The 23,455-nt window shown below is 42.6% G+C and overlaps 1 protein-coding gene across 3 annotated transcripts; it reads left to right on the top strand.

Moving 5' to 3' along the window:
• The first annotated feature begins 1,111 nt into the window (after window positions 1-1,111).
• On the top strand, window positions 1,112-22,303 carry EIF2AK2 (eukaryotic translation initiation factor 2 alpha kinase 2). Of its 3 annotated transcripts, none has more exons than XM_035108280.2 (17): window positions 1,112-1,393; window positions 3,827-3,967; window positions 4,943-5,063; window positions 6,947-7,077; window positions 8,170-8,296; window positions 8,715-8,800; window positions 10,028-10,105; window positions 11,190-11,286; window positions 12,028-12,062; window positions 12,217-12,285; window positions 12,873-12,992; window positions 13,746-13,871; window positions 15,037-15,217; window positions 16,032-16,166; window positions 16,929-17,027; window positions 19,495-19,557; window positions 19,647-22,303. In XM_035108280.2, exons 2-17 carry the CDS (start codon window positions 3,846-3,848, stop codon window positions 19,785-19,787), a joined length of 1,731 nt encoding a protein of 576 aa, XP_034964171.1. In that variant the 5' UTR covers window positions 1,112-1,393; window positions 3,827-3,845; the 3' UTR covers window positions 19,788-22,303. The 3 variants fall into 3 exon arrangements, with proteins under 3 accessions (XP_034964171.1, XP_034964172.1, XP_034964170.1); XM_035108281.2 differs by having other exon boundaries at window positions 12,214-12,285; window positions 20,184-22,303; XM_035108279.2 differs by having other exon boundaries at window positions 12,214-12,285.
• The last annotated feature ends 1,152 nt before the right edge of the window (window positions 22,304-23,455 follow it).

Here is a 23,455-nt window from a genome sequence, read left to right as displayed (position 1 = left end):
TGAAGTAGGGAAATAAAGGCATTCTGTGCATGCTCAGAGGCACTTCTCTGTATTTCACTCTTTCAAGCTCAGCTCAGAAATGATAAACATGTATTAGGTTTCAGCCTCCAGAAAATCCTATCTTAAAGTAAGCCTTGTATCAATCTGGCTTTGCTATTAGATGACACTGACAGGTTTATTAACCAATTCTCACTGACCCAGTTACTAGCACAATTACATTCTAGGACTGATTCTTCTAGCTTCCTTCACAGTTAGACCTAACAGTGCCATTACAATACTTTACATTACAACCCTTCAAGGCTTGTATCAGATCTGTATACAGTGCAACATGAAGCACAGTTCTAACCATGTTTAGTCATCCCATTGACTTCATTGAGTTTTACTCCCAGGTTAATTGGGGTTAGTACTGTGGCTTGAGCTGTTCAATCCCTACTGATACATGATGATCATTGTTCATGGTCTTGGGTATGCATATAAAGGCACATGAAATAGTGACATTATGGAAACTGAGATGTGGGACAGATGAACGTCACAACAGGAGATCACCTGGGAATACCCGGTGCAGTTTTTTGTCGTCCCCCCCCCCTGCTGTCCTGGGCTCCTTTGAGAGGAAGGCCAGGGTATAAATCAAATAAATAACAACAATTCACATTAGTTGAGCCTTGAAATCGAGGGATGGGTCTGCTCAATGCCAGATTAAGCCACCTGACTCCCTAGGGCTGCTGAGATAGAAGACAGCTAGGATCCTTAATCCCATTACTCAAACCAGTTTCGGCAAAACATCCATTCATTTCTATGCTGCTTTATAATTTTAAGAAGGAAAAAAAAATATCCAAGAGGTTTACAGCCTACATCAAACCATCAAAGAAAGCAATGCAAAATAAAACATTGAAGAAAGTCAAGCTGCATTCAAAACAGCAAAATAAAATGAAGACATTACCATAACCATTGCAAAATAACATTTTATGAAAGGGAGTCAGATAAAGTTGGATGACCAATGATTCGGTCAGGTATGCCCCCCCCCCCAATGCCTCTGAACCAGAACCCCTTTTGACGCGCAGTTATAAAAACAACCAAGAAGGTCGGGGGCGGCGGCGGGGGCCGGCTCTCCTAGCGACCAAGCTGAGCGGTGAGGAGACCAGACCGGAAGCTCCAAGGCCGACACGTTCCCGGTACCGCCAGCGGCGCGTTTCAGTTTCGATTCTTGCGGTGGCCGCTTGTGCCGGGGAAGGAGCGGAGCCCGTTTGCTACGGGACGGCTGCAGCAGGGAAACGAAAGCGGAGCAGCAGCGCTTCCAGCAGACGGACGAGTCTCCCGCTCGGAGCCAGTCGTCTGCAGAGGGGGCTCCGCCGCTCTTGGCCCGGACTTGCCCACCAACCACCCCGGGGCGCTGGTGAGTACTCCGAGGTGGTCCTGACCCCGCTCTGCAGCCTCTGACAGGAGGCATCCAAAAGTCGGCTCCCGGGGGCGGGAGGCGCGATAGGAATCCCACCCGATTCCTCGCTCGTGCCAGCCTGCTTAGTTCCCGCGGGGCTCCTTCCGAGGACGTGGGCTTTGGGCAGAGGCAGGCGGCCGCCCTCTCGACACCTGGCCCTGCAGGGGCGCGCGAAGTAAATAAGTTACTTCGTGCTTAATTGCCTTTTTGCTGCCACTTCTGGAAGGTTCTTTGCCCAATAATTTTCACGACCTCGCACCTTGATTCGGGCAGGAAGGGTGAAGGGCGCGCCGCTGTGCCCCAGGGCAGGCGCTCCTCCTGTGAAGAGCATTGCGGCCGCTTTGGCCAGCCTGGGTCCAGGGGACGGCGCGGGTGACCCTGGTTGGCTTCCCCCCTGGAAGTTTGTTTTGGCCATAGCGTCACCAGTCACGGGGCGCTGTGCTCCTTATCAGTTGGTTCACGATGTCCCAGGTCACAGGAAAGCGAGTTAACGTTTGAGTTAATCTGAACTCTTAGGCTGGATAGATAGAATTGTCGAGTTGGAAGGGACTACGAGAGTCATCTAGTCCAACCCCTGCAATGCAAGAATCCTTTTGCCCAACGTGGGGCTTGAACCCACCACCCTGAGATTAAGAGTATCACGCTCTACCGTCTGAGCTATGCCTGCGGCTGCTCAGTAATAATAATAATAATAATAATAATAATAATAATAATAATAATAATTTTTATTTATACCCCGCCCTTCCCAGTCAAGACCGGGCTCAGGGCGGCTAACAACAAATAATATCAACACAAATATAAAAGAAACAATTCAGTTAAAACAACAGAATAATACAATGTTAAAATTCAATTTTAAAATTAAAAATATACGAATAAGATAAAACCATTATAAGTAAAACCTTATAAATAAAACCTTAGGGGAGGGTAACCGTGGGGTCAGACTGCGTCAGTCCGAAGGCCAAACGAAACAGCTGTGTCTTGCAGGCCCTACGAAAAGATGACAAATCCCGCAGGGCCCTAGTCTCCTGAGACAGAGCGTTCCACCAGGTCGGGGCCAGTACTGAGAAGGCCCTGGTCCTGGTCGAGGCCAGCCTAGCCACCTTGTGACTCGGGATCTCCAATATGTTATTATTTGTGGACCGTAATGTCCTCTGTGGGTCATACCGGGAGAGGCGGTCCCGTAGGTACGAGGGTCCTAAGCCGCATAAGGCTTTAAAGGTCAAAACCAGCACCTTGAACCTGATCCTGTACTCCACCGGGAGCCAGTGCAGTTGGTAAAGCACTGGATGAATACGATCCCGCGGCTGGGACCCTGTAAGGAGCCTCGTTGCGGCATTCTGCACCCACTGGAGTTTCTGGGTCAGTTTCAAGGGCAGCCCCGCATAGAGCGAGTTACAATAATCAAGCCTAGAGGTGACCATCGCATGGATCACTGTGGCTAGATCAGGTTGAGAGAGATAGGGGACCAACTGCTTAATGCGGCGGAGATGGAAAAATGCCACCTTGGCTGTGGTTGCAACCTGTGCCTCCATGGAAAGGGAGGCATCCAAGGTTACCCCCAAGCTCTTGACAGAAGGGGCTGACACTAATTGGGCCCCAGCGAAAGATGGAAGTTGCCCCCCCCCCCCGTCCCATGTCATCCCGACCCAGCCAGAGGACCTCTGTCTTCGAAGGATTTAGCTTCAGCCGACTCCCATGTAGCCATCCAGCAGCAGCTTCCAGGCACTTGGTCAATGTGTCCAGGGCCGAGGCAGGACGGCCATCCATCAACAGATAAATCTGGGTGTCATCAGCATAAGGAAAGGGAAGGTTGAAAATTGTCTATTGAGAAGTTTGTAATAGAATTTTTCTTCTTGGCATCTAAGCTCTTCTCTGTATTCTTCCTATAGAGCTGCTGACAAGCTTTCTGATAGGGGAAAAGGGAGAGGATTGTGGGGGCTCCTGGAATGTTATGTTTAGAGGGAGCAGAGAGAGCCACTCTCATGCCCCTTTTGGCCCCACTACATGGACTAGCAGATTGTTGCTAGTCTGGGTGGTGGTGGGATAAAAGAAGTGTGAGAGAGTCACTGTTCATTTCTTTTCTTGGGGAAATGTGTTTGCTTCCACTCCCAGTTTCCCAGTGGCAAGGCTTCTGAGCAGCTTCCAATTCTACAATTCTTTGATTCTACGATTCTGTGTTTGTGTTTGGGCCTCCTGGGGAAGTGGTGGTGGAAACCACTCTTGTGTGCGGTGCCTCTACCGCCATGGTGTGAATGGGAGGGTTAAAAGGGAACCCCTCATGGTCTCTTTCCCAGAGGGCTCTGGTTTTTCCCCTGGTTTCTATACTTATAACGTAAGTGGGGTGGGGAGTGTTGTTAATAATGCAGTGTTCCTCCTTCAAATTTATTTCAGTTTCCTAGGCCGTACCAAAATGGCAGACAACCAAGCTGTTCCAAGATTTTACATGGCGAGACTTAATGAATATTGTCAGAGACAACGTTTACGATTGGACTATAGGGATCTTGGTTTTGAAGGCCCACCTCATAATCGTGTGTAAGTGAATGAAGAATGTTGGGAAGTAGGGACAGGGAGGAGTGAGGAAATTCACACTTCTCTCTAGATGCGTTATATGCAGCAAGTAAGCAGGGCAGGAATATTGGTATGGCAACTAAATTAAAGGATCAGTTTTTTTGGATAGCCTTTTCCCCACACCTATACTGTATACAGTCCTACTATTGAAACACTTCCTTAACCATCCCAGTTTCTTAGTCCACTAAGATTTTTCAACTCTAGAGATAAAGCATAACATACCGTAGAACCAGGCTTCCCCCGCTCCCAAGACCTGACATTGCTTTTTATTTCTCATTCCAGTTATAAGGGTGGGAGAAAGTAGTGCACTTTCTGTGTTGTTTTGCTTCCTTTCCCCTCTCTTGCAGTCAGTGCTTGATTGGTGGAAGGCATCTTGTCTTCTTTCCCACCTGAAAGAGAACTCATGGTATGATGTACACTGGGATAAACCGAGAGAGAAATATGTGCCTGTTGTAAGCGCTACAGAGGGAAAGGGAGTCTGTTTCCTACAGCATTTCATGGACCGCATAGGTTTTTCTTGGCCTAATACTTGCAGATAGGTTAGCAAACTTTCATTAGAAGCTGCACTGTTGAACCCTCCTACTCGCCAGACAGCTGCTTGAAACAGCATCTAATTTAGTAGGATGGCTCACTTGTTCCTCTCCAGATGTTGTTGGACTCTGGCTCCCAAGGCAGCATGGCTGATTGCCAGGGATGATGGGCATTGTACTCTAAAACATATAGAGGGGCATGGTTGGTGAATGGAGCCTTATAGGACAGAAAAGGGAAGCTAGCATTAGGCACACTTTACAAATAATAGGAACGAGAGATTTACAGTAGCAAACTAGCCAGGTATTTCCCATTTCTGTTTATCCAGTATCCAAGACTTAAAGCATAGAGTTCAATCTGCAAGCATATTTTGCAGACTGCGGGCATTTAACTCTCTCTTTTTCATTGCAGATTCACTGTAGCAGTTGAAATAGATGGAAAGCAGTTTAGCCAAGCAACAGGTAAAACCAAGAAGGAGGCAAAAGATCAAGCAGCATTCTTAGCTTGGGAGTCCATACAGCAAGAACTGCCAGTAAGTAGACCATAAAGGATACATGTTGTGGCATACAAATAATTAGAAAACAGAAAAGAAAGAGCCTTTGATCTTGAGGTATGCTAAAAAAAACCAATCTTATATCTCATTCTGTTTTAACATCTGCCTGAAGCTGCAAGGATATATGCCATCTGTGGGCAGGGGTAGCTGGAAAATTTTTGAGTTGATAGGGATGCACCTTTTAACCTTGCTGCTTCCATCACAATAGGATTTAGGAAAGTGTGCCATTGTACATGTGCAGAGTGCCATTGTCTCCTCTCTTTAATAAACCCAGTTATTATCTATGGATAGGGAAAAATATTCCGAGTACGATTTTCAGACAAAATTGACTTGATGCATCTTTTTTAGAAATTCAGCGATACCACATGTGATAAGTTTTTGAATCAACTTTTATTATGTCTGAGATTTGGGAAAATATATTCCAAGTTTGTGGAAGGGTGTGGCTTCATATCTAGACAGGCATAGAAGCAAAACTTTTCATTTTAGAAATTCACTGAGAAACCCACAAAAGAACAAAGTAAAAATAATACTGATAGGATTTTGCTCCATCCCTGTGCATTTAAGATATATCCCCCATGGGTGGGGGAGCTTGTTGAAAGCAGATCTATACAGCATTTCTGGAAAATACTCTGGAACTGCTTGTGACTCAGATTTGCTTCAATTAGTCATAACAGTTTTTCTGTTTTGAGACTCATGGGAGGGACCTCTTTGCCATAGATCAGGATTGGCTGAGTGCTGCAGAGAACAGGAGATTGACAAATGTGCCTCTGTAAAGTCAAGGAAGTGTATATATAATGTCTGTGGACCAGGAAAGAGTTTATCTAGACTACACTACTACTTCCAGGGGCTGCCTTGGAAGATGGTTTGGAAATTTCAACTGGTGTGTTATATTACAACACAGAATGTCATAGAATTAATATTACATTACAATAAAATGCAATGTAAGAAGTAAAATAAGCAATAAAATGCAATTAAAAATCAGTATTTAATGTGAGCATGCTGTGGACCACTTGAATGTAGCTTGTGGACCATTGGTGGTCCACATACCAGAGTTTGAGAACCCATGTCCTTCTTACACAGCTGATGGTGATGAAGGTCTTTCAGGAAGCACTGCCGTCTCTTAAGTTGTACAATCATTCTGGGTCTGTAGATGCATACTATGTTGTCTCTCTTTGACCTGGACCTTTTGGTGTCAGCGTTCTGGCAGGTTGTGGGTGGCGTCACCACCTCCTTTGAAAACTCTTAGTGTTCTTCTGCAAGTCTTTCTGTGGAGGGTCCCTCAAGGAGATCCTCAGTGGCAATTCCAAGGGACGCTGCTTGCTCCCCTAGGTCTTCAGTCTATGGGGAGTTGGATTCGTATATACCCAGTACCAGGTCAGAACTAGGAATGACACACACCTATCCTGTATCAGGTCTAGCCTTCTGGCCTTTGCCTTGGATGTGTATTGTTGTTGCCATGTAACATTGCTAAATAAGAATAGTATTTTATGTGTCCTGCTGCCAACTTGGAACATGAAACCCAAGTATAGATCTCCCCATACCATGTAATAAAGAGGAATTCAGTGAGAAACTGCTCACTGTTCAAGCAGACTGATTTAGACCTATTGTTTACAGGCAGATCCTGTTTTAAGAAAATATAAAGTAAATTGAATTAAAGGAAGTAATAAGAGAAATTAGGTTAAAGAACGATATATAGTATGATTTAAAGATGTGATTTTGAAATTGCTAAAGATGAAATATGATGAAGCACAGATAGGGGGGTTTCAAGGAAGTCACCCTAAAATGTTAAGAAAAGAATAAGAATTGAGAAAGTTACATCCTTTTCTTTTTTATGTTTTATTTGTATGTCTCCACTATCTCAGTTGCCTGAGCCTGCTGCACTACCAGCTTCTTTACCTAACTTTCTTACCTTGCTCAATGAATATTCATCGAGGAACAAAGTGGTGGTTCGATATGATGTGGTTTCTAAATCTGGCCTGGATCACATGCCAATGTAAGATGTCAATAATTATTGATTATTATTTTTTTGACTACTATTCTTGGCAACTTTTTTTTTAGTTATACCTAAAGCTCTTAGTGATTTGTAGACAATAGTAGATGTCTTTTTGTAGTATTTGGGTGCCAGCTCATAATGTGGCTTTTTAACTCAGGCTTTTGGGAATGGTCTGTGACGTTTAGTAATTTCACCACTACTACAACTACTACTGGGATGTGGGTGGCACTGTGGTCTAATCCACTGAGCCTCTTGTGCTTGCCGATCAGAAGGTTCGCAGTTCGAGTCCCCATGACGGGGTGAGCTCCTGTTGCTCTGTCCCAGCTTCTGCCAGCCTAGCAGTTCGAAAGCACACCAATGTGAGTAGATAAATAGGTACCGCTGCGATGGGAAGGTAAATGGTGTTTCTGTGCGCTCTGGCTTCCGCCACAGTGTCCCGTTGTGCCAAAATCGGTTTAGTCATGCTGGCCACATGACCCCGAAAGCTGTCTGTGGACAAACACCGGCTCCCTCGGCCTGAAAGCAAGATGAGCACCACAACCCTGTAGTCGACTTTGACTGGACTTAACCGCCCAGGGGTCCTTTACCTTTACCTTACTACTATAACTACTTTTATTATTGATTAAATTTATATACTGCCCATCATTTATCTACCACTTTTGGATCCCCGGGCCTAAATAAAATGAAATGTAGGAAAATGATATGTGAGACAGGTGGCAGTGAATTTGTAGTTTTCCATAGCCAAAGAAAGGCTTGAGGTCCCGCTGCAAGGCTTTTTATTTCCCTCCACTTCCCTGCAGCTTCCCACATGCCCTCAAAATGGAGGACCCTTCAGAGATTTTTGGAGCTTGTGCAGGGTGGAGAGAAAATGGAAGTGCCACTATGCCTGTGTGGACTCTGCTCTGGCCACCCAATTTCTGACTCCTGACCATATGCACACTTTTGTAACATGGACACCAAAAAGTTTTGCTTGAGGTCATTAGAACTTGGTATGGAGAAAGGGTTCCTGCCCAAGGTCTATAGGATTGTTGCCTTCGTCTACAACAGTGAATGCTAACTTATTTCCCCTCTCCCCTCTGTTATGCCTTCTAGTTTTCACTGTGTCTGTAAAATTGATGATAAAGATTTTGGTGAGGGAACAGGAAATAATAAACAAACTGCAAAACGGATTGCAGCCAGGCAAGCGTATGAAAAGTTGAATGACCAAGCAACTTCCAGGGTATGTATTGCATTTTAAAGGAAAACAACAGACTGTGTTTATTTGTCAGTGTAGCAATTTTCTTTGCAGGAAGTGTCCTATGAACGGTTTTGCCAGCTCTCGCTAGCCCTGCCAGCAATGTGATACTCGATAGGGGTGATGAGAATCTTGGAGTCATAGAATTGTAGAGTTGGAATCTACCACGAGGGTCATGTAGTCCAACCCCCTGCATTTCAAGAATCGTTTACCTGATGTGGGGTTTGAACCCATGACCCTGGGATTAGGGTCTACCGACTGAGAGTTATAGTCCAGAACATCTGGAGTGCACTGGGTTGGCCAAGGCTGGTTTAATCCCTTTCATTTCGTTGCCATTGTTACTTTTTGTTGCAGTAGATTTTTTAAATCCATGATTAAGGTATAATTCCGAATTGTTTTCCAGGCAGAAAGAAGTGCTTCCCTTACAAATAGTTCTAGAAATCCACCACACAGTAATTCCCAAGAATCATCACCAGAGGCATCTGGGACGTAAGTTAAACATTTAATGATGTCTCTTTAAAGTACTCTTATTTTAATTTTTTGTTGTTGATTTAATAATGATGCTGTACAATATAGCATTCCATAAGGAGCAAAAGGGACACTTACGTATAACATAGCCTTGTAAATGGCAAGGAAGGTGTGATTGGTAGCAATTGAAACAGTGCCTTATTAATGGTAATATCACAGCTGCAGCCCTCCTTCCCATGGGAGGTTAGATTATCCTCCTACTTATTTTGCAAACTTCTAATGTATTTTAATCTTGCCTGCATGTGGATCTCTTTTATTTCATGCCTTGGGGCCCTTTCTAGGCCTTAAAAGCAGTACGTAAGTGGGCTTTTAAAAACAAAATAAAAACAAAAAGTTTACAACGTTCATAAGCCGAAATAATCCCTAGAGAAGCTTTAGTCTCGTGCATGCCCTCCTCTGATCTCCCCAACTAAGAGAAGGACTTTGCTAGTGTTTAATTGGGATTCACAAAACTCCTGCTGCATGTTACATATAATGAGAGATCACAATTTAAAGCCAACTCTGGTTAGTTAAAACAAGCCAGCTTCAAGACCCATGGGTTGAAGTCTGCTTCTTCTGAAACTGAGCAGTTTCTTAGAGATTGAAAGAAAAAGGGTTTGGCTTTGAGATAGGAGAGGCCATAGGGGCTCCTCATGAACCCAAGGCTTTGTTTGCAATGATTCTAGCTCATTCTAGCTGGTGCACGTAGCACCAAACCATGGTCTAGAGTGAACTGGGCTGCTCTTTCGCTTTATACAGTAGTTAAAAGTTCTTCAAATGGATTTTATACCTGTCTAATCTTTTGAGTTGTCTGTTTTTTGGAAAATATTGAAACAAGCTGAAAATATGTAAACAAGCTTAGAAAAACCTGTTCATTATACACCTCAGTTAATGTTGTTATCACTGCTTGAAGGTTTTGATTCAGACATTAAATCCATGGAGTTGCTCCTCATCCTCTGTATGGTTTTCCCCACAGGATATGCAGAAGTGAAGAAAAATAATTAATTAACTTTATAACCCAAACTATTAAAATAGAAACTTAAACGGTATTGAAGAGTACTTGAGAACCATTGAGAATTGGTTTTACTTCATCATTTATTGTTTACTTAAATCATTTTTGTTCCTATCTTCCTTTGGTTATAAATTAAAACCAAAAGGAAGGAAAACACTAAAGAATTCAAAACTGCTGTTTGGAAACTTGTATTTCAGGTCTGCTCAAGAGGCTGTGGACTTTGCTTCCAACAAATCGGATAGTGTAGTTTTCCAGAGCTCCGGTATCTATTCAAAGTAAGGAACCATTTCATTGTCAATTTAAAAGTGGAGAAACAAATGGTGCTTGAGGAGAGAGTCTGCAGTCTTTATCTAGTCTACAATTTCTGTCATCTTTTTGGAAGGATTAGGAGGAGCATAAGGAAAGGTTTGCATCCAGACAGGCAAGGGGATTCCTGTAGTTCAAGAATACATTCCAGGCTAGGCAAAAGAACCGGGGGAGAATGTGGAGCAGAGCTAGTGAGGGATGTCATCTAGAGAGGGGCCCAAGGGCCAGCTAGCGAGACCTGCACTAGTATAAAAACAGACTTCTCTTGACTTCAGAGCATTTATGGCCCTGAAGTGGATTTCTGGTTGTTCAAAATTAGGAGTTCTTTGCATGACCTAGAGCAGGCATGGGGATCAAATGCACCCCTCCAGGCCTCTTGGAAATCTCCCCAGGCCACATCCCACATTGGCCCAGCTTCACACATCCCCCCCAGTGTTTCTGCCTGGCTGGAATACATCATTGAACTCTGGTGATGCCTTGTGCTAGTCTGGGTGCAGGATACAGAGGTGCATGTATGTGTGGGTAGAAACTAGCTTCCTGTATCAAGGTAACATTTGCATTCCTTGATCTGCCAACTTTTGCCTCTGGTGCTGCTGGCCGTGGGCATGTGGCCCTCCAAAGGTTGCCCAGTAGGGAATGCGGCCCTCAGACGGAAAAGCGGTCCCCACTCCTAAGGTAGAGGAGATAGCGAATGTGGAAGAGCAAGTGTTTTCCAAAAACGTGAACTAAAAACAAAACCTAAGAGAGCCTGGGCGCAACCGAGGGCTTAATGAAAATGCTTTTATAATGTTAAGTTACACTGTGGTGTTTTTCATGTGCTTTGTCTCGCTTGCATAGTTGAGCAGGCTTAAGTAAATATGTTAAGCTCACAGGGATCATAATGGGCATGCTTTCTGGTGCCTATATTTTATTTGGTGCACCACTTTTATACTTTACCAAAAGAAAAAAAACTGAGCTACCTTCCCACCCTAAACTTCACTTCAAGATAGCACTCCATAAATGGCAGATAAATTAAACACATAATGCTGACATTCGTTTCAAATATTTCTGTAGTGGTACAGGTCGGGATTCCAGCTGTAACCATGCAGCTGACAAACTTGCTAATCAGTTTGGTGCCATACAGCTCAATGAAGCTTCTCCATCCTCTCTGGTATGAAAACTTAATTTTCTCTTGCCATTACAGTATTAACTATTTCTTCTTGTTTGTGTGCGCTAAAATATTAATCCTGCTATAATTTCTTATAGGCCAGTACTGAATTGAAATACATTGGTCAGTCTGATGTAATTTTGAGTATACTGCCATTGTGCCAAATGGCTCCTAGGGTGGTACACCAAGGAAATAGACAGAAGGAAAACTGGCAGGCAACAGTCTGGTTCCCCTCAGTGATGAGCAGGGGATGGGCTCATTCCATTCCATTGGAATATCAGAATATGCCTTATAATGAGTTAGACCAGTGGTCCATCTTGCTCAGTGCTGTACACATTGACTGGCACAACCCTCCAGGGAAGTGTGTAATCCAAATGGGTCAAGTCTGTCCATTACAAGAAATGGATCAAATGAACTTCTACATCCCTAGCTAAGGGGCAAAGTGCAGAAGCTATAAAGCAGCTAGTGGCATGGGGTTGATTTTCCTGGGTTGTTTAACTCCTCAGATCTGGGAAGTTTGAGTTGAGGACTGTGCAGCTCCAGCCAGGGGGAGCTTCCTCCTAACCAGGACCTCGTATGGTTCAGGAAACAAGAAATTATTTCATGATCTGTAGTGGTTCTGTTTTTGAACTCTGATGCCTGACAATAACTGCATTCTGATTTTGAGTGGTCTTTTTAAGTTTTAAGCATTTGGCACTGTGGTAGAACTTCAACATTAATTGTTTCTTCTTGATTTTGCCATAGGCAAGTCCCAAAGATTCTGCTGTGAGACCTAAAAAGTATGTATTTATCTTTTGAAATGGATGCCCTTCATTCAATTGATTTATCCGTTAGTTAAGGGAAATTATTTAACACCTCAAAGAAAATGGGTACTTACAGGTGTGCTTAAGTGTTACAAAGTTTCATTTCCACTTTTTTTCCTTTCCTAAGAAGAGAGACGCCATTGGCACCGAAATTTTCAAAGCCGAATCGAAAGCAAAGCAAGTACACCATCAATGAAAAGTAAGGGTAGCCTTCAAAAGTCCTGCTGATTTATTTATAAGTTTCGCCTTTTATACCTTTGACGTTTGAATTGAATTGAGACTACCTGGAAAGATGGTTTGTGAAGTACTGAGAAAAATGCAACTAGTCGTGTCCATGTTAGTGGTAGCTGGGGATTTTAACGCACGCATTGGTCCATGTCCAAGTACACACAGGCCTTTCCATTTGCTTTCATGAAAAGGTCTGATCAAATTACAACAGTTGATCTCCTTTAACAAACTGGTAGTTTTATTGAGTGGCTGTTCTCTGTGTGTGAACTATGGTAGTGTGTGTGGTTGTTTTTAATATTGTGTGTTAGGTTGTGTGTGTGTGTGTGTGTGTGTGTGTGTGTTTGTTTGTTTTTTACTACCGGTATTGATTACTGATAGCTGCCTTGTGCATTCCATGAATGACAGCAAATATACCCACTCCTAGACTGCTTGGATACCTCAGCTGTGTGCCTTTATTTCATCATTAAATTAATAATAGTTGCAGGTATATTGCCATTGTAACCCTTTTCAAGAATTTTGACATTTAACACTAAGACTTGCATTCATTTTTGGAACCAGGTTTCTGGACGATTTTGAAGATATACAGAAAATTAAATCTGGTGGATATGGAACCGTTTTCAAGGCAAAACATTTCATTGATGGTCGATTATTAGCTGTTAAACGAGTCAAGCTTCTTGTGTAAGTTATCTTGTGCTTCTTATTATTTTAATTAAGCTAATTTAAGCTTTAACAATTTGTGCTGTTTTGCACATGTGAAATTATTTTAGTCCTAATTTTAGAGGAATTGCGGGGCACTGTAAATCAACATTTAAAAGAGTTAGGCTTAACCGTGGCTTAGTTGCTTATGCAGGAGTTGTCAATGTAGTGCTATCCAGATGTTGTTGGACTCCAGCTTCCATCATCCCTGGATGACCAGGGCTGATGGGAGTTGAAGTCCATCAACCACTGTCCTAATGCATGAACAAGTGACTGGGTTAAGGACATGCCATTTTCCTTTCTGTTGCTGGGCTCTATGTTGTAACTAGAATAAATATGGTTGTATCCAAGTAAATTCTATTCAGAGTCAACCTAGGCATTCCAAATCAGAAGCATTTTTTTAAAAGAAGTGGTATAAAAATAATCCTTTTTCTTCTTTACAGTACAGGCCACTCTCAACTTAAGCTGGGGTTACATTCTGGGTATAGCATGTAGAACCAAAATCACATATAGTCAAAATACATTGGGTCCAATGGAAGGTGGCATTACCAAAGTCTCTTTTGCCTGCCCCCTTTTTATTTTTTATTTTAATTTGCCACACACATAAAGCTGAATGCACACAGGTTAAATGCATGTAAGTTGTGAGTTAGCTGTACAAGTATTCAGGGTTTGCTTTGCATACATTTTAACAATACTCTTTTCCCCTTCTGACCCCCTTCGGCCACCCCACACTAGAGGAGAAGAGGAATCAAAAAAGGAAGTACAAGCCTTAGCAAACCTTGATCATGAATATATAGTTCGATATTTTCATTGTTGGATCGGGAAAGATAATATCCCATCGCCAGAGGATAGTGAACAGAGGTAATTCCACTGCGTATTCAGAACCTCTCTAAGGTGACATGTATTGTTGTTTTTTGCGTAAACCAGAGGTGGATCAGATTTTGGCTCTATGGGCCAGATCAGCTTTGTGACATCATATGTTGATAGTTGGGTTATCTTGCCCACCTGTCAGAATCACTTGCATAGGGTTCAGAAGTGCCTGACAGTCAACTGGCTGTCAGGCCTGTGCTTAGTACTCAAAGGACCGAGCAAAAGGCTGGCAAACTCGCTTTCTCCTCCTCCACCCCCTCCCACTAGCTGACGTTTATTATTTTTGTGGGTGATCATTTTTATTGGGTTCCTATTCTAAATTTTGCATTGTTAATGTTATTGCCCAAAGACCCTTAGAGGCCTTAAAAAAATAGAGACAAATTAAAGAAATAAATAATAAACAGCATTTTGGCAGTGGCTTCACTTTAGGAACTGGCATTTTTTTTATTTAATTTTATTTTGCTTGTCAGCTCACTTCCTAACTCTTAAGAACAGTTGTAGCTGTAGGTAAATTCTCTTGGTCCCAGAATCAATTTCCATAAAGAAATATGATGCTGCTAGGATCCAACTCTCACTAGAGGCCTTGGTGACCTCAGTGGCTAGGCGGACATGTTACCAGCTGAACAATAATAATAATTTAGAAAAACTTAGACTGAGTTTTAGCAAACATGAAAAACTTAAAACAAATCCTTATTTCATGATGAATAGCCTTTAGACTATAATGTAACTTAAATAGAAAACTATTTTAGAAATATTTACTCCTCCAAAAGAATTTTATTTTAATAATCTGATTAAAATAAAAAAACTGATTTTTTAAAATAAACTTAATCATTGATTTTTATCCACCCTGCTTTGGTGCCTCAATTGCATCCTCATTGTGCCATCCAGCATAGATTTTCTGGGTAGTGCAGGGCCTCTTATAGTCTGGCCCAAAGGAGGTGGCAAAACTGATGGTAGCTGTCTCTGACTTGTTTGCAGAGTGTTTTGAGGATAAAAATCGCTTGCACCCCCCGGGATCATGACTCTGCTGTTACAGCAGATGAATCTAAAGGTTACAGAGCACTGTTTAGTCTTGTCGTGTTGGATGAGTTAGTAAAGCTCGAGGATGTGAACTAGGTGCTTGGATCAGTCATCTGTTTTATTTTATTTTTTGCAGGGTGCAAGGTGACTGCCTTTTCATAGTGATGGAATATTGTGAAGCAGGAACACTTAAAGATTGGATTAGTAAGGAAAGTGCAAAGGAAAGCTATCATGAAGATGTCAAAATTAAATTCCAGCAAATAGTGGAAGGGGTAGCATATATCCATTCTAAAGACTTAATTCATCGAGATCTCAAGGTATGCAGATGAGACAATTACAATATCAGGTGTGAATGATAAAATGGAAATATGAACAGAAGCTGCTAGCTAGGAATATTCTTACTGAAAAGTTCAATTAGTCTTATCATAGGTGCTTGGGAGAGGGTACATATAAAGGAGAACACAGGAGAAAAAAGTATCTTACTTAAACTATTTCACTTCTTCAATTCCAAATAAATTGATGCATTTATTTTATTTTATTATTTCAGTTGCATGGGGGGGGGTCTTAATCTGGAATATACTTCGAGTACAAGGTGGATGTTTTCATCTGGAGGGGAAATTGAAAACACAGCAGATTTTTTTTTAAGCAAATAAGAAGCTGAGGGGGTTCAGACTCTGTGGGATAACTGTTGAGGAGACTATGGTGACTTATCCAGAGCTTAATGACTTGTAAAGGTAAAGGGACCCCTGACCGTTAGGTCCAGCCAGGGTTGACTCAGGGTTGCGGTGCTCATCTCGTTTTACTTACCGAGGGAGCCGGCGTACAGCTTCCAGGTCATGTGGCCAGCATGACTAAGCTGCTTCTGGCGAATCAGAGCAGCACACGGAAATGCCATTTACCTTCCTGCCAGAGCGGTACCTATTTATCTACTTGCACTGCGTGCTTTTGAACTGCTAGGTTGGCAGGAGCAGGGACTGAGCAACAGGACCTCACCCTGTCGCGGGGATTCGAACCGGCGACCTTTTGATTGGCAAGCCCTAAGCTCAGTGGTTTAGACCACAGTGACACCTGCGTCCCTGAATGACTTTTATATCTGAATATTTTGGTTTTTGTTTCTCTCTACCCCCCCAGCCAATAAATATATTAATATCTAGAGACAATAAAATAAAAATTGGTGATTTTGGGCTAGTAACCACAGGTGTAGATGACCTTTCAGTACAGCGGACAGAAAAGAGAGGAACAGCACAATACATGGCTCCTGAACAGGTAATACTTTTAATATTTGATCCATGTGAATGCAATGACACTTTTCTCCCAGGGCAGTTGTAAATTTGTTCTGAGTACACAAGTACACACTCATAGTGACCACCACCACCACCTCCTCCATCCCCACAATGCCCCTGTGGAGATGGGAGTACCGAATCGGTGGTGTATGCCCTTCTGGCTTACCCTCTTTATTAAGACTTGAGGAATGAGATTATCACCCCTCTTTTATTGTCCATTCCGGGTCGCCCAACCACTGCCAGAGTGTCCTTTCTATTGTCAGATCAAGATGAGCAGGTGACAGCAAAGGTTGCAAGGTTTTTAGCTGGGGCAATCAGAATAAGATCCACTATTTGACTAGTGATTCAAAGCCCTAAAATGTATTTTATATAATTGACTTTTTATTTCTATTCTTTTTATATTATATTGTTGTTTTATTGCTATGGCCGATGGCTGATGCAAATAAAGATTCATTCATTCATCATCAAACACCCCCACCCCCATTATTATTACAACAACAACAACAACCCCTGTAAGTTAGGTTACACTAAGAGGGAGTGACCATCTCCAAGTCATTCTGTTAGCTTAATGACTGAGTGGGAATTTGGGAAAGAACCAACTGCCTTGATCCTGTAGTCAGTTTTCAGAATAAAATGCCAATATATGCTTTGAAGTGCATAAGGCCTATATGATTAAGCTCCATGAAAAGTTCTTGTTAGAACATGTTCTTATGACCTAATGTGTTCATGTTTGCATCGTCCACAGGAGGGGAACACTTATGGAAAGGAAGTGGATATCTTTCCGTTAGGATTAATTTTATTTGAAATGCTTTACACATTCCAAACTTATCATGAGAAATACCAGGTAAATGTATTTTTTTTAATGGCACATATTTTTTCTCAGAAATGTATAGAAAATATGTATGCACAACCGGGGCTCCAAACAGTTGGAGTGGATGAAAGGGACAGGATAGAAGGATGAAGGGGCATGTTCATGTGTCTATGCATTCTTGCTAATGGACAGTGGTCTAGAAATGCTGACCTCTTGGCACTCCTTCCTTCATAGTCTGGGGAATAGCAGCAGAGTTGTTAGGGGGACAGGGGAGGTTTTGTTTGGGAGAAAAACCAACTGGCCACTGCCTCCCCCATCCACTTACTACAGAGCATGCCGGAAGCAGGTTTGTTGCCTTAGATGCTGGCAGTTGTTTTGCGTGATACAAATGCAGCTTGTATGAATGGTACATTTCTACTCTAGGTCGCCAGAAAGTTGCTTTGCTCTTGTCTTTCTTGCTCCTGCTCTGTCACTCACTCTCGCAGATATACACCATGAGAGAGCAGGCCAGATAGAGCTTGTTGTGCAGGGGGATGAAAGGCAGTGGGTTGCAGACGCATTGCCTCCCCCTTCCCAATTTGAGACCAGGAATCTCCACTACACCACCGCCCATCAAACATCATCATGGTTTTTAGCAAGCAAATTATATTTTTAAAAACAGATATCTGAAAAGCATTATGTTTTAGATTACTGCTTTCTAAAGAAACCCAACACTTTTCAGGAATTGCCACCAACTGACCTGCTCAAGGAAAGGTTTGCTTCTATAAATTCAAGAGGTTGCTTCTGAGGCGGGTGCCTTTTTGCAAAAGGAACCTCAATGCAAATTTATTAAGCTCCCAGTACCAACCTTTCCTCCTGTTGAGGAATGGGAAATGCAAACCAGCCATTCTCTCCTTCCTTCAAACAGGTCCTTAAGCAATGTTGTTTTACTAAATTGGAAAATGGAATTGAGACATAGAACATTGAGAGTCTGCAAGTGTTCCAGCTGTTATGGAGTCCTACTAATGTATCTCTTTCAAAAGCATTTTTTTTTTGCAGCCCAGTATTTTGCTCCCAAATACTATTTTTTTAAATAAAAAAAATGAAAAACATCCCATTTGCAGACTTTGTTGTAATCATTAACTCTCCCTTCAAGCATTTTTCTCACTTGATTTATGAATGGGCAATGGCACGCTCTGCCCCTCCCTTTTCATGTGTCCATTAAATTCCTGAAGGAAGCCCCTTTGAGTACACATGAGGACCCTCCAATAAATGTGTGACATGAAGGAGTTTTTTTATGTTTGTTTGTTTATTTAAGACCTTTATATACAGCTTTTCATTTACAAATTCACACATCTCAAAGTAATTTGCTCTCTCTCCCCCACACACTTTATTAAAACTAAGTTAAGTAACCTTGAAATAGCAAGTTTTCAACACAAGTGGAACAAGGATGTCTCTGTCTTTGGATGCCAAATATCAGGGCTTTTTTCAGGACTCTTAACTCATTAGGAAGTTCCTTATCTATTTCAGTATTCCTGGTGTGTTGAACCTCAACTGAATCTTGAGTTGCTTCCTTCATGTATCACTGCTACAAAGTTTTATTAAACTGCCGTGAAACTTGGGGCATTGTGTGTTTGTAGGGAGAACAGGGTAATAAAATGCAGGACCTTCAAATACTGTTTGCGGTAAGTGCTGTGAGTCTCTGTTGCTGAAAGAACCCAGGCTTCATTTTGAAGAGAGTGGTGCATGCTCTAGTTATCTCCCGTTTGGATTACTGCAATGCGCTCTATGTGGGGCTACCTTTGAAGGTGACCCGGAAACTACAATTAATCCAGACTGTGGCAGCTAGACTGGTGACTGGGAGCAGCCGCCGAGACCACATAACACCGGTCTTGAAAGACCTATATTGGCTCCCAGTACGTTTCCGAGCACAATTCAAAGTGTTGGTGCTGACCTTTAAAGCCCTAAACGGCCTTGGTCCAGTATACCTGAAGGAGCGTCTCCACCCCCATCGTTCTGCCCGGACGCTGAGGTCCCGTGCCGAGGGCCTTCTGGCGGTTCGCTCACTGCGAGAAGCCAAGTTACAGGGAACCAGGCAGAGGGCCTTCTCGGTAGTGGCACACGCCCTGTGGAACACCCTCCCACCACATGTCAAAGAGAAAAACAACTACCAGACTTTTAGGAGACATCTGAAGGCAGCCCTGTTTAGGGAAGCTTTTAATGTTTAATAATTTATTGCATTTTAATGTTCTGTTGGTAGCCGCCCAGAGTGGCTGGGGAAATAATAATAATAATAATAATAATAATAATAATAATAATCTTTGAACTTTGCCAGTGAAAATTGTGTCACGCGAGGTATTCTTAAGTGACAGTTGAATACACTAAAATAAAAAAATTCCTTCAGTAGCACCTTAAAGACCAACTAAGTTTTTATTTTGGTATGAGCTTTCGTGTGCATGCACACTTCTTCAGATAGGATTGAATACACTGTAGTTGAATACACTGTGTATTTATTTTTCAGATATTCAAGGACATAAAAGAAGGCAAATTACCAGAACCATTTACAAAGGAGTTTCCAATAGAGGTATACTGAGGCAAAGGATTTTTATAGGTTGTCTTTTCCATGCTTGTTGTAATTTAAAATAAAAAAAACAATCTCTCCTTTGTTTGCAGGCATCCCTAATTAAGAAACTGCTTTCAAAAGTGCCGTCTCAGAGACCATCGGCATCTAACATTTTGCATTTTTTAAGGAAAAAGCAGTATCGCTTTTTCCTTGACTTGTTAACTAATATCCGTCCAAACATAACTGCATAATTTTGGTCTAAAGGTAGTGGTTCCTTTTGCTGTTGCTAATGTTGAAAATCTCATCTGAATCAAAACTGGCACATGGATCCACCAACTCCTTGGGAAACTTAAATCTGGAATTGCCTCTTCCTATATGTTCTGCTGTGGCCTTTGAGGGGATCTGCAAGGTGCTCTTGTGGAGGCAAAATTTCTCTGAAGCCAGAACTAGACACCTGTGCCTTGAACGTGTGGCTGCCTTTAAAAACTGTCCTGCTCTCTCATGGGAGGCTCAGCCTCAGTGGCTAGAAGCCCATTTTACAAGCTGTGACAGATATGGTCATGGTATACTGAGGCAAAGGATTTTTATAGGCTGTCTTTTCCATGCTTGTAATTTAAAATAATAAACGATCTCTCCTTTGTTTGCAGGCATCCCTAATTAAGAAACTGCTTTCAAAAGTGCCATCTCAGAGACCATCGGCATCTGACATTTTGCGTTTTTTAAGGAAAAAGCAGTATAGCCCACACACTTGTTAACTACTAATACCTGTCCAAACATAACTGCAGAATTTTGGTCTAAAGGTAGTGGTTCCTTTTGCTGTTGCTAATGTTGAAAATCTCATCTGAATCAAAACTGTGGCAGGTGGATCCACCAACTGCTTGGGAAACTTAAATCTGCATTGCCTCTTCCTATATGTTCTGCTGTGGCCTTTGAGGGGAGCTGCAAGGTGCTCTTGTGGAGGCAAAATTTCTCTGAAGCCAGAACTAGACACCTGTGCCTTGTACGTGTGGCTGTCTTTAAAAACTGTCCTGCTCTCTCATGGGAGGCTCAGCCTCAGTGGCTAGAAGCCCATTTTACAAGCTGTGACAGATAAGGTCATTCCTGGACTGAGAGAACTTGACCACAGTGGTTCAGGCATTGGTGACTTCAAGGTTAGATTACTGCAGTGCACTCTGTGAGGCTTCCCCTGAACTTGGTTCACAATATGCTGTTAGTGTACAAGAAGAGATGCTCTGCATAGAACAGCTTTGCTCAAAGAACTGCACTGGCTGTCCATTTGCTACCAGGCCAGGTCCAAGGTGTTACTATTAGGGGCAGGATCACCTTACAAGATCTGCATTAACTGGCACTGTTACAGGTGCCACATAATAAGAAATCAGTCTTTACTGCAGTGGCACCTTCACATTGAAACTCCCTGCCTGTGATGCAGGTGCTTTCACGACATTCTTTTTGGCATCTGCTTAAAACACATTTCTTTAGGTAAGCCTGTCCAGATACGTAGAAGCCACGTGTGCTTTCTCTCTTTTTAGGTATAGGTTATTTTAATCAACTTTTCAATGTTTTTAAATACTTGTGCTTTTTATTGAGAATTTTAAAGTGTTTTATTTCTTTTTTTGTAAACTGCTTAGAGGTTTTCTTATAATCAAGTGGTATATAAATTTTGTTCTTTTAAAAATATACGGTCTTCAGCTGAGCTGCAAACTGATTTATCTGGCGTCTGCAAGGAGAGTTCTGCAAGATATCTGCAAGATTAAGTGTTTGTTTCCAAAATTCCACCTATTTTATTGACATGCATTTAATTATTACTTGTAATAAATAATAAAGGAAAATAATAGGAGTGACATAATATGAGGCTTTTGAAGTAATCTAGGTTCCTGCTTGGCAGGGGGGTTGGACTGGATGGCCCTTGTGGTCTCTTCCAACTCTATGATTCTATGAGGTTTTGGAGCTCTCTCTGCTTAGAAGCCTGTGTTAAAATCCTAGCTGCGGTTTGGTAAGACATAGGAAGCTGCTCATACACATTTGACCCATTGGTTCATCAATATTGTCTACTCTAAAAGGTAAAGGTAAAGGGACCCCTGACCATTAGGTCCAGTCGTGACCGACTCTGGGGTTGCGCGCTCATCTCGCATTATTGGCCGAGGGAGCCGGCGTACAGCTTCCAGGTCATGTGGCCAGCATGACAAAGCCGCTTCTGGCAAACCAGAGCAGCACATGGAAACGCCGTTTACCTTCCCGCTGTGTTGTTGTTTAGTCGTTTAGTCGTGTCCGACTCTTCGTGACCCCATGGACCATAGCACGCCAGGCACTCCTGTCTTGCACTGCCTCCCGCAGTTTGGTCAAACTCATGTTCGTAGCTTCGAGAACACTGTCCAACCATCTTGTCCTCTGACGTCCCCTTCTCCTAGTGCCCTCAATCTTTCCCAACAGCAGGGTCTTTTCCAATGATTCTTCTCTTCTCATGAGGTGGCCAAAGTATTGGAGCCTCAGCTTCACGATCTGTCCTTCCAGGGAGCACTCAGGGCTGATTTCCTTAAGAATGGATAGGTTTGATCTTCTTGCAGTCCATGGGACTCTCAAGAGTCTCCTCCAGCACCATAATTCAAAAGCATCAATTCTTCGGCGATCAGCCTTCTTTATGGTCCAGCTCTCACTTCCATACATCACTACTGGGAAAACCATAGCTTTAACTATACGGACCTTTGTCGGCAAGGTGGTGTCTCTGCTTTTTAAGATGCTGTCTAGGTTTGTCATTGCTTTTCTCCCAAGAAGCAGCCGTCTTTTAATTTCGTGACTGCTGTCACCATCTGCAGTGATCAAGGAGCCCAAGAAGGTAAAATCTCTCACTGCCTCCATTTCTTCCCCTTCTATTTGCCAGGAGGTGATGGGACCAGTGGCCATGATCTTGGTTTTTTTGATGTTGAGCTTCAGACCATATTTTGCGCTCTCCTCTTTCACCCTCATTAAAAGGTTCTTTAATTCCTCCTCACTTTCTGCCATCAAGGTTGTGTCATCTGCATATCTGAGGTTGTTGATATTTCTTCCGGCAATCTTAATTCCGGCTTGGGATTCATCTAGTCCAGCCTTTCGCATGATGAATTCTGCATATAAGTTAAATAAGCAGGGAGACAATATACAACCTTGTCGTACTCCTTTCCCAATTTTGAACCACTCAGTTGTTCCATATCCAGTTCTAACTGTAGCTTCTTGTCCCACATAGAGATTTCTCAGGAGACAGATGAGGTGATCAGGCACTCCCATTTCTTTAAGAACTTGCCATAGTTTGCTGTGGTCGACACAGTCAAAGGCTTTTGCATAGTCAATGAAGCAGAAGTAGACGTTTTTCTGGAACTCTCTAGCTTTCTCCATAATCCAGCGCATGTTTGCTATTTGGTCTCTGGTTCCTCTGCCCTTTCGAGTTCTCGGTCCACATACTGCCTAAGCCTGCCTTGTAGAATTTTAAGCATAACCTTGCTAGCGTGTGAAATGAGCGCAATTGTGCGGTAGTTGGAGCATTCTTTGGCACTGCCCTTCTTTGGAATTGGGATGTAGACCTATCTTCTCCAATCCTCTGGCCATTGCTGAGTTTTCCAAACTTGCTGGCATATTGGGTGTAGCACCTTAACAGCATCATCTTTTAAAATTTTAAATAGTTCAGCTGGAATATCATCACTTCCACTGGCCTTGTTATTAGCAGTGCTTTCTAAGGCCCATTTGACTTCACTCTCCAAGATGTCTGGCTCAAGGTCAGCAACCACACTACCTGGGGTGTACGGAACCTCCATGTCTTTCTGGTATAATTCCTCTGTGTATTCTTGCCACCTCTTCTTGATGTCTTCTGCTTCTGTTAGGTCCTTACCACTTTTGTCCTTGATTATGGTAATCTTTGTACGAAATGTTCCTTTCATATCTCCAATTT

Source organism: Zootoca vivipara, chromosome 3, assembly GCF_963506605.1.
Source record: "Zootoca vivipara chromosome 3, rZooViv1.1, whole genome shotgun sequence".
Taxonomy (NCBI): domain Eukaryota; kingdom Metazoa; phylum Chordata; class Lepidosauria; order Squamata; family Lacertidae; genus Zootoca; species Zootoca vivipara.
This window is presented reverse-complemented; position numbering and strand designations above follow the sequence as displayed.

Coding starts and splice junctions, on each gene's coding strand:
- EIF2AK2 (XM_035108279.2), top strand. CDS start 3,846: ATGGCAGACAACCAAGCTGTTCCAAGATTTTACATGGCGAGACTTAAT. Junction 16,167..16,928: donor AATACATGGCTCCTGAACAG/GTAATACTTTTA, acceptor CATCGTCCACAG/GAGGGGAACACTTATGGAAA. Junction 19,558..19,646: donor CAAAGGAGTTTCCAATAGAG/GTATACTGAGGC, acceptor CTTTGTTTGCAG/GCATCCCTAATTAAGAAACT.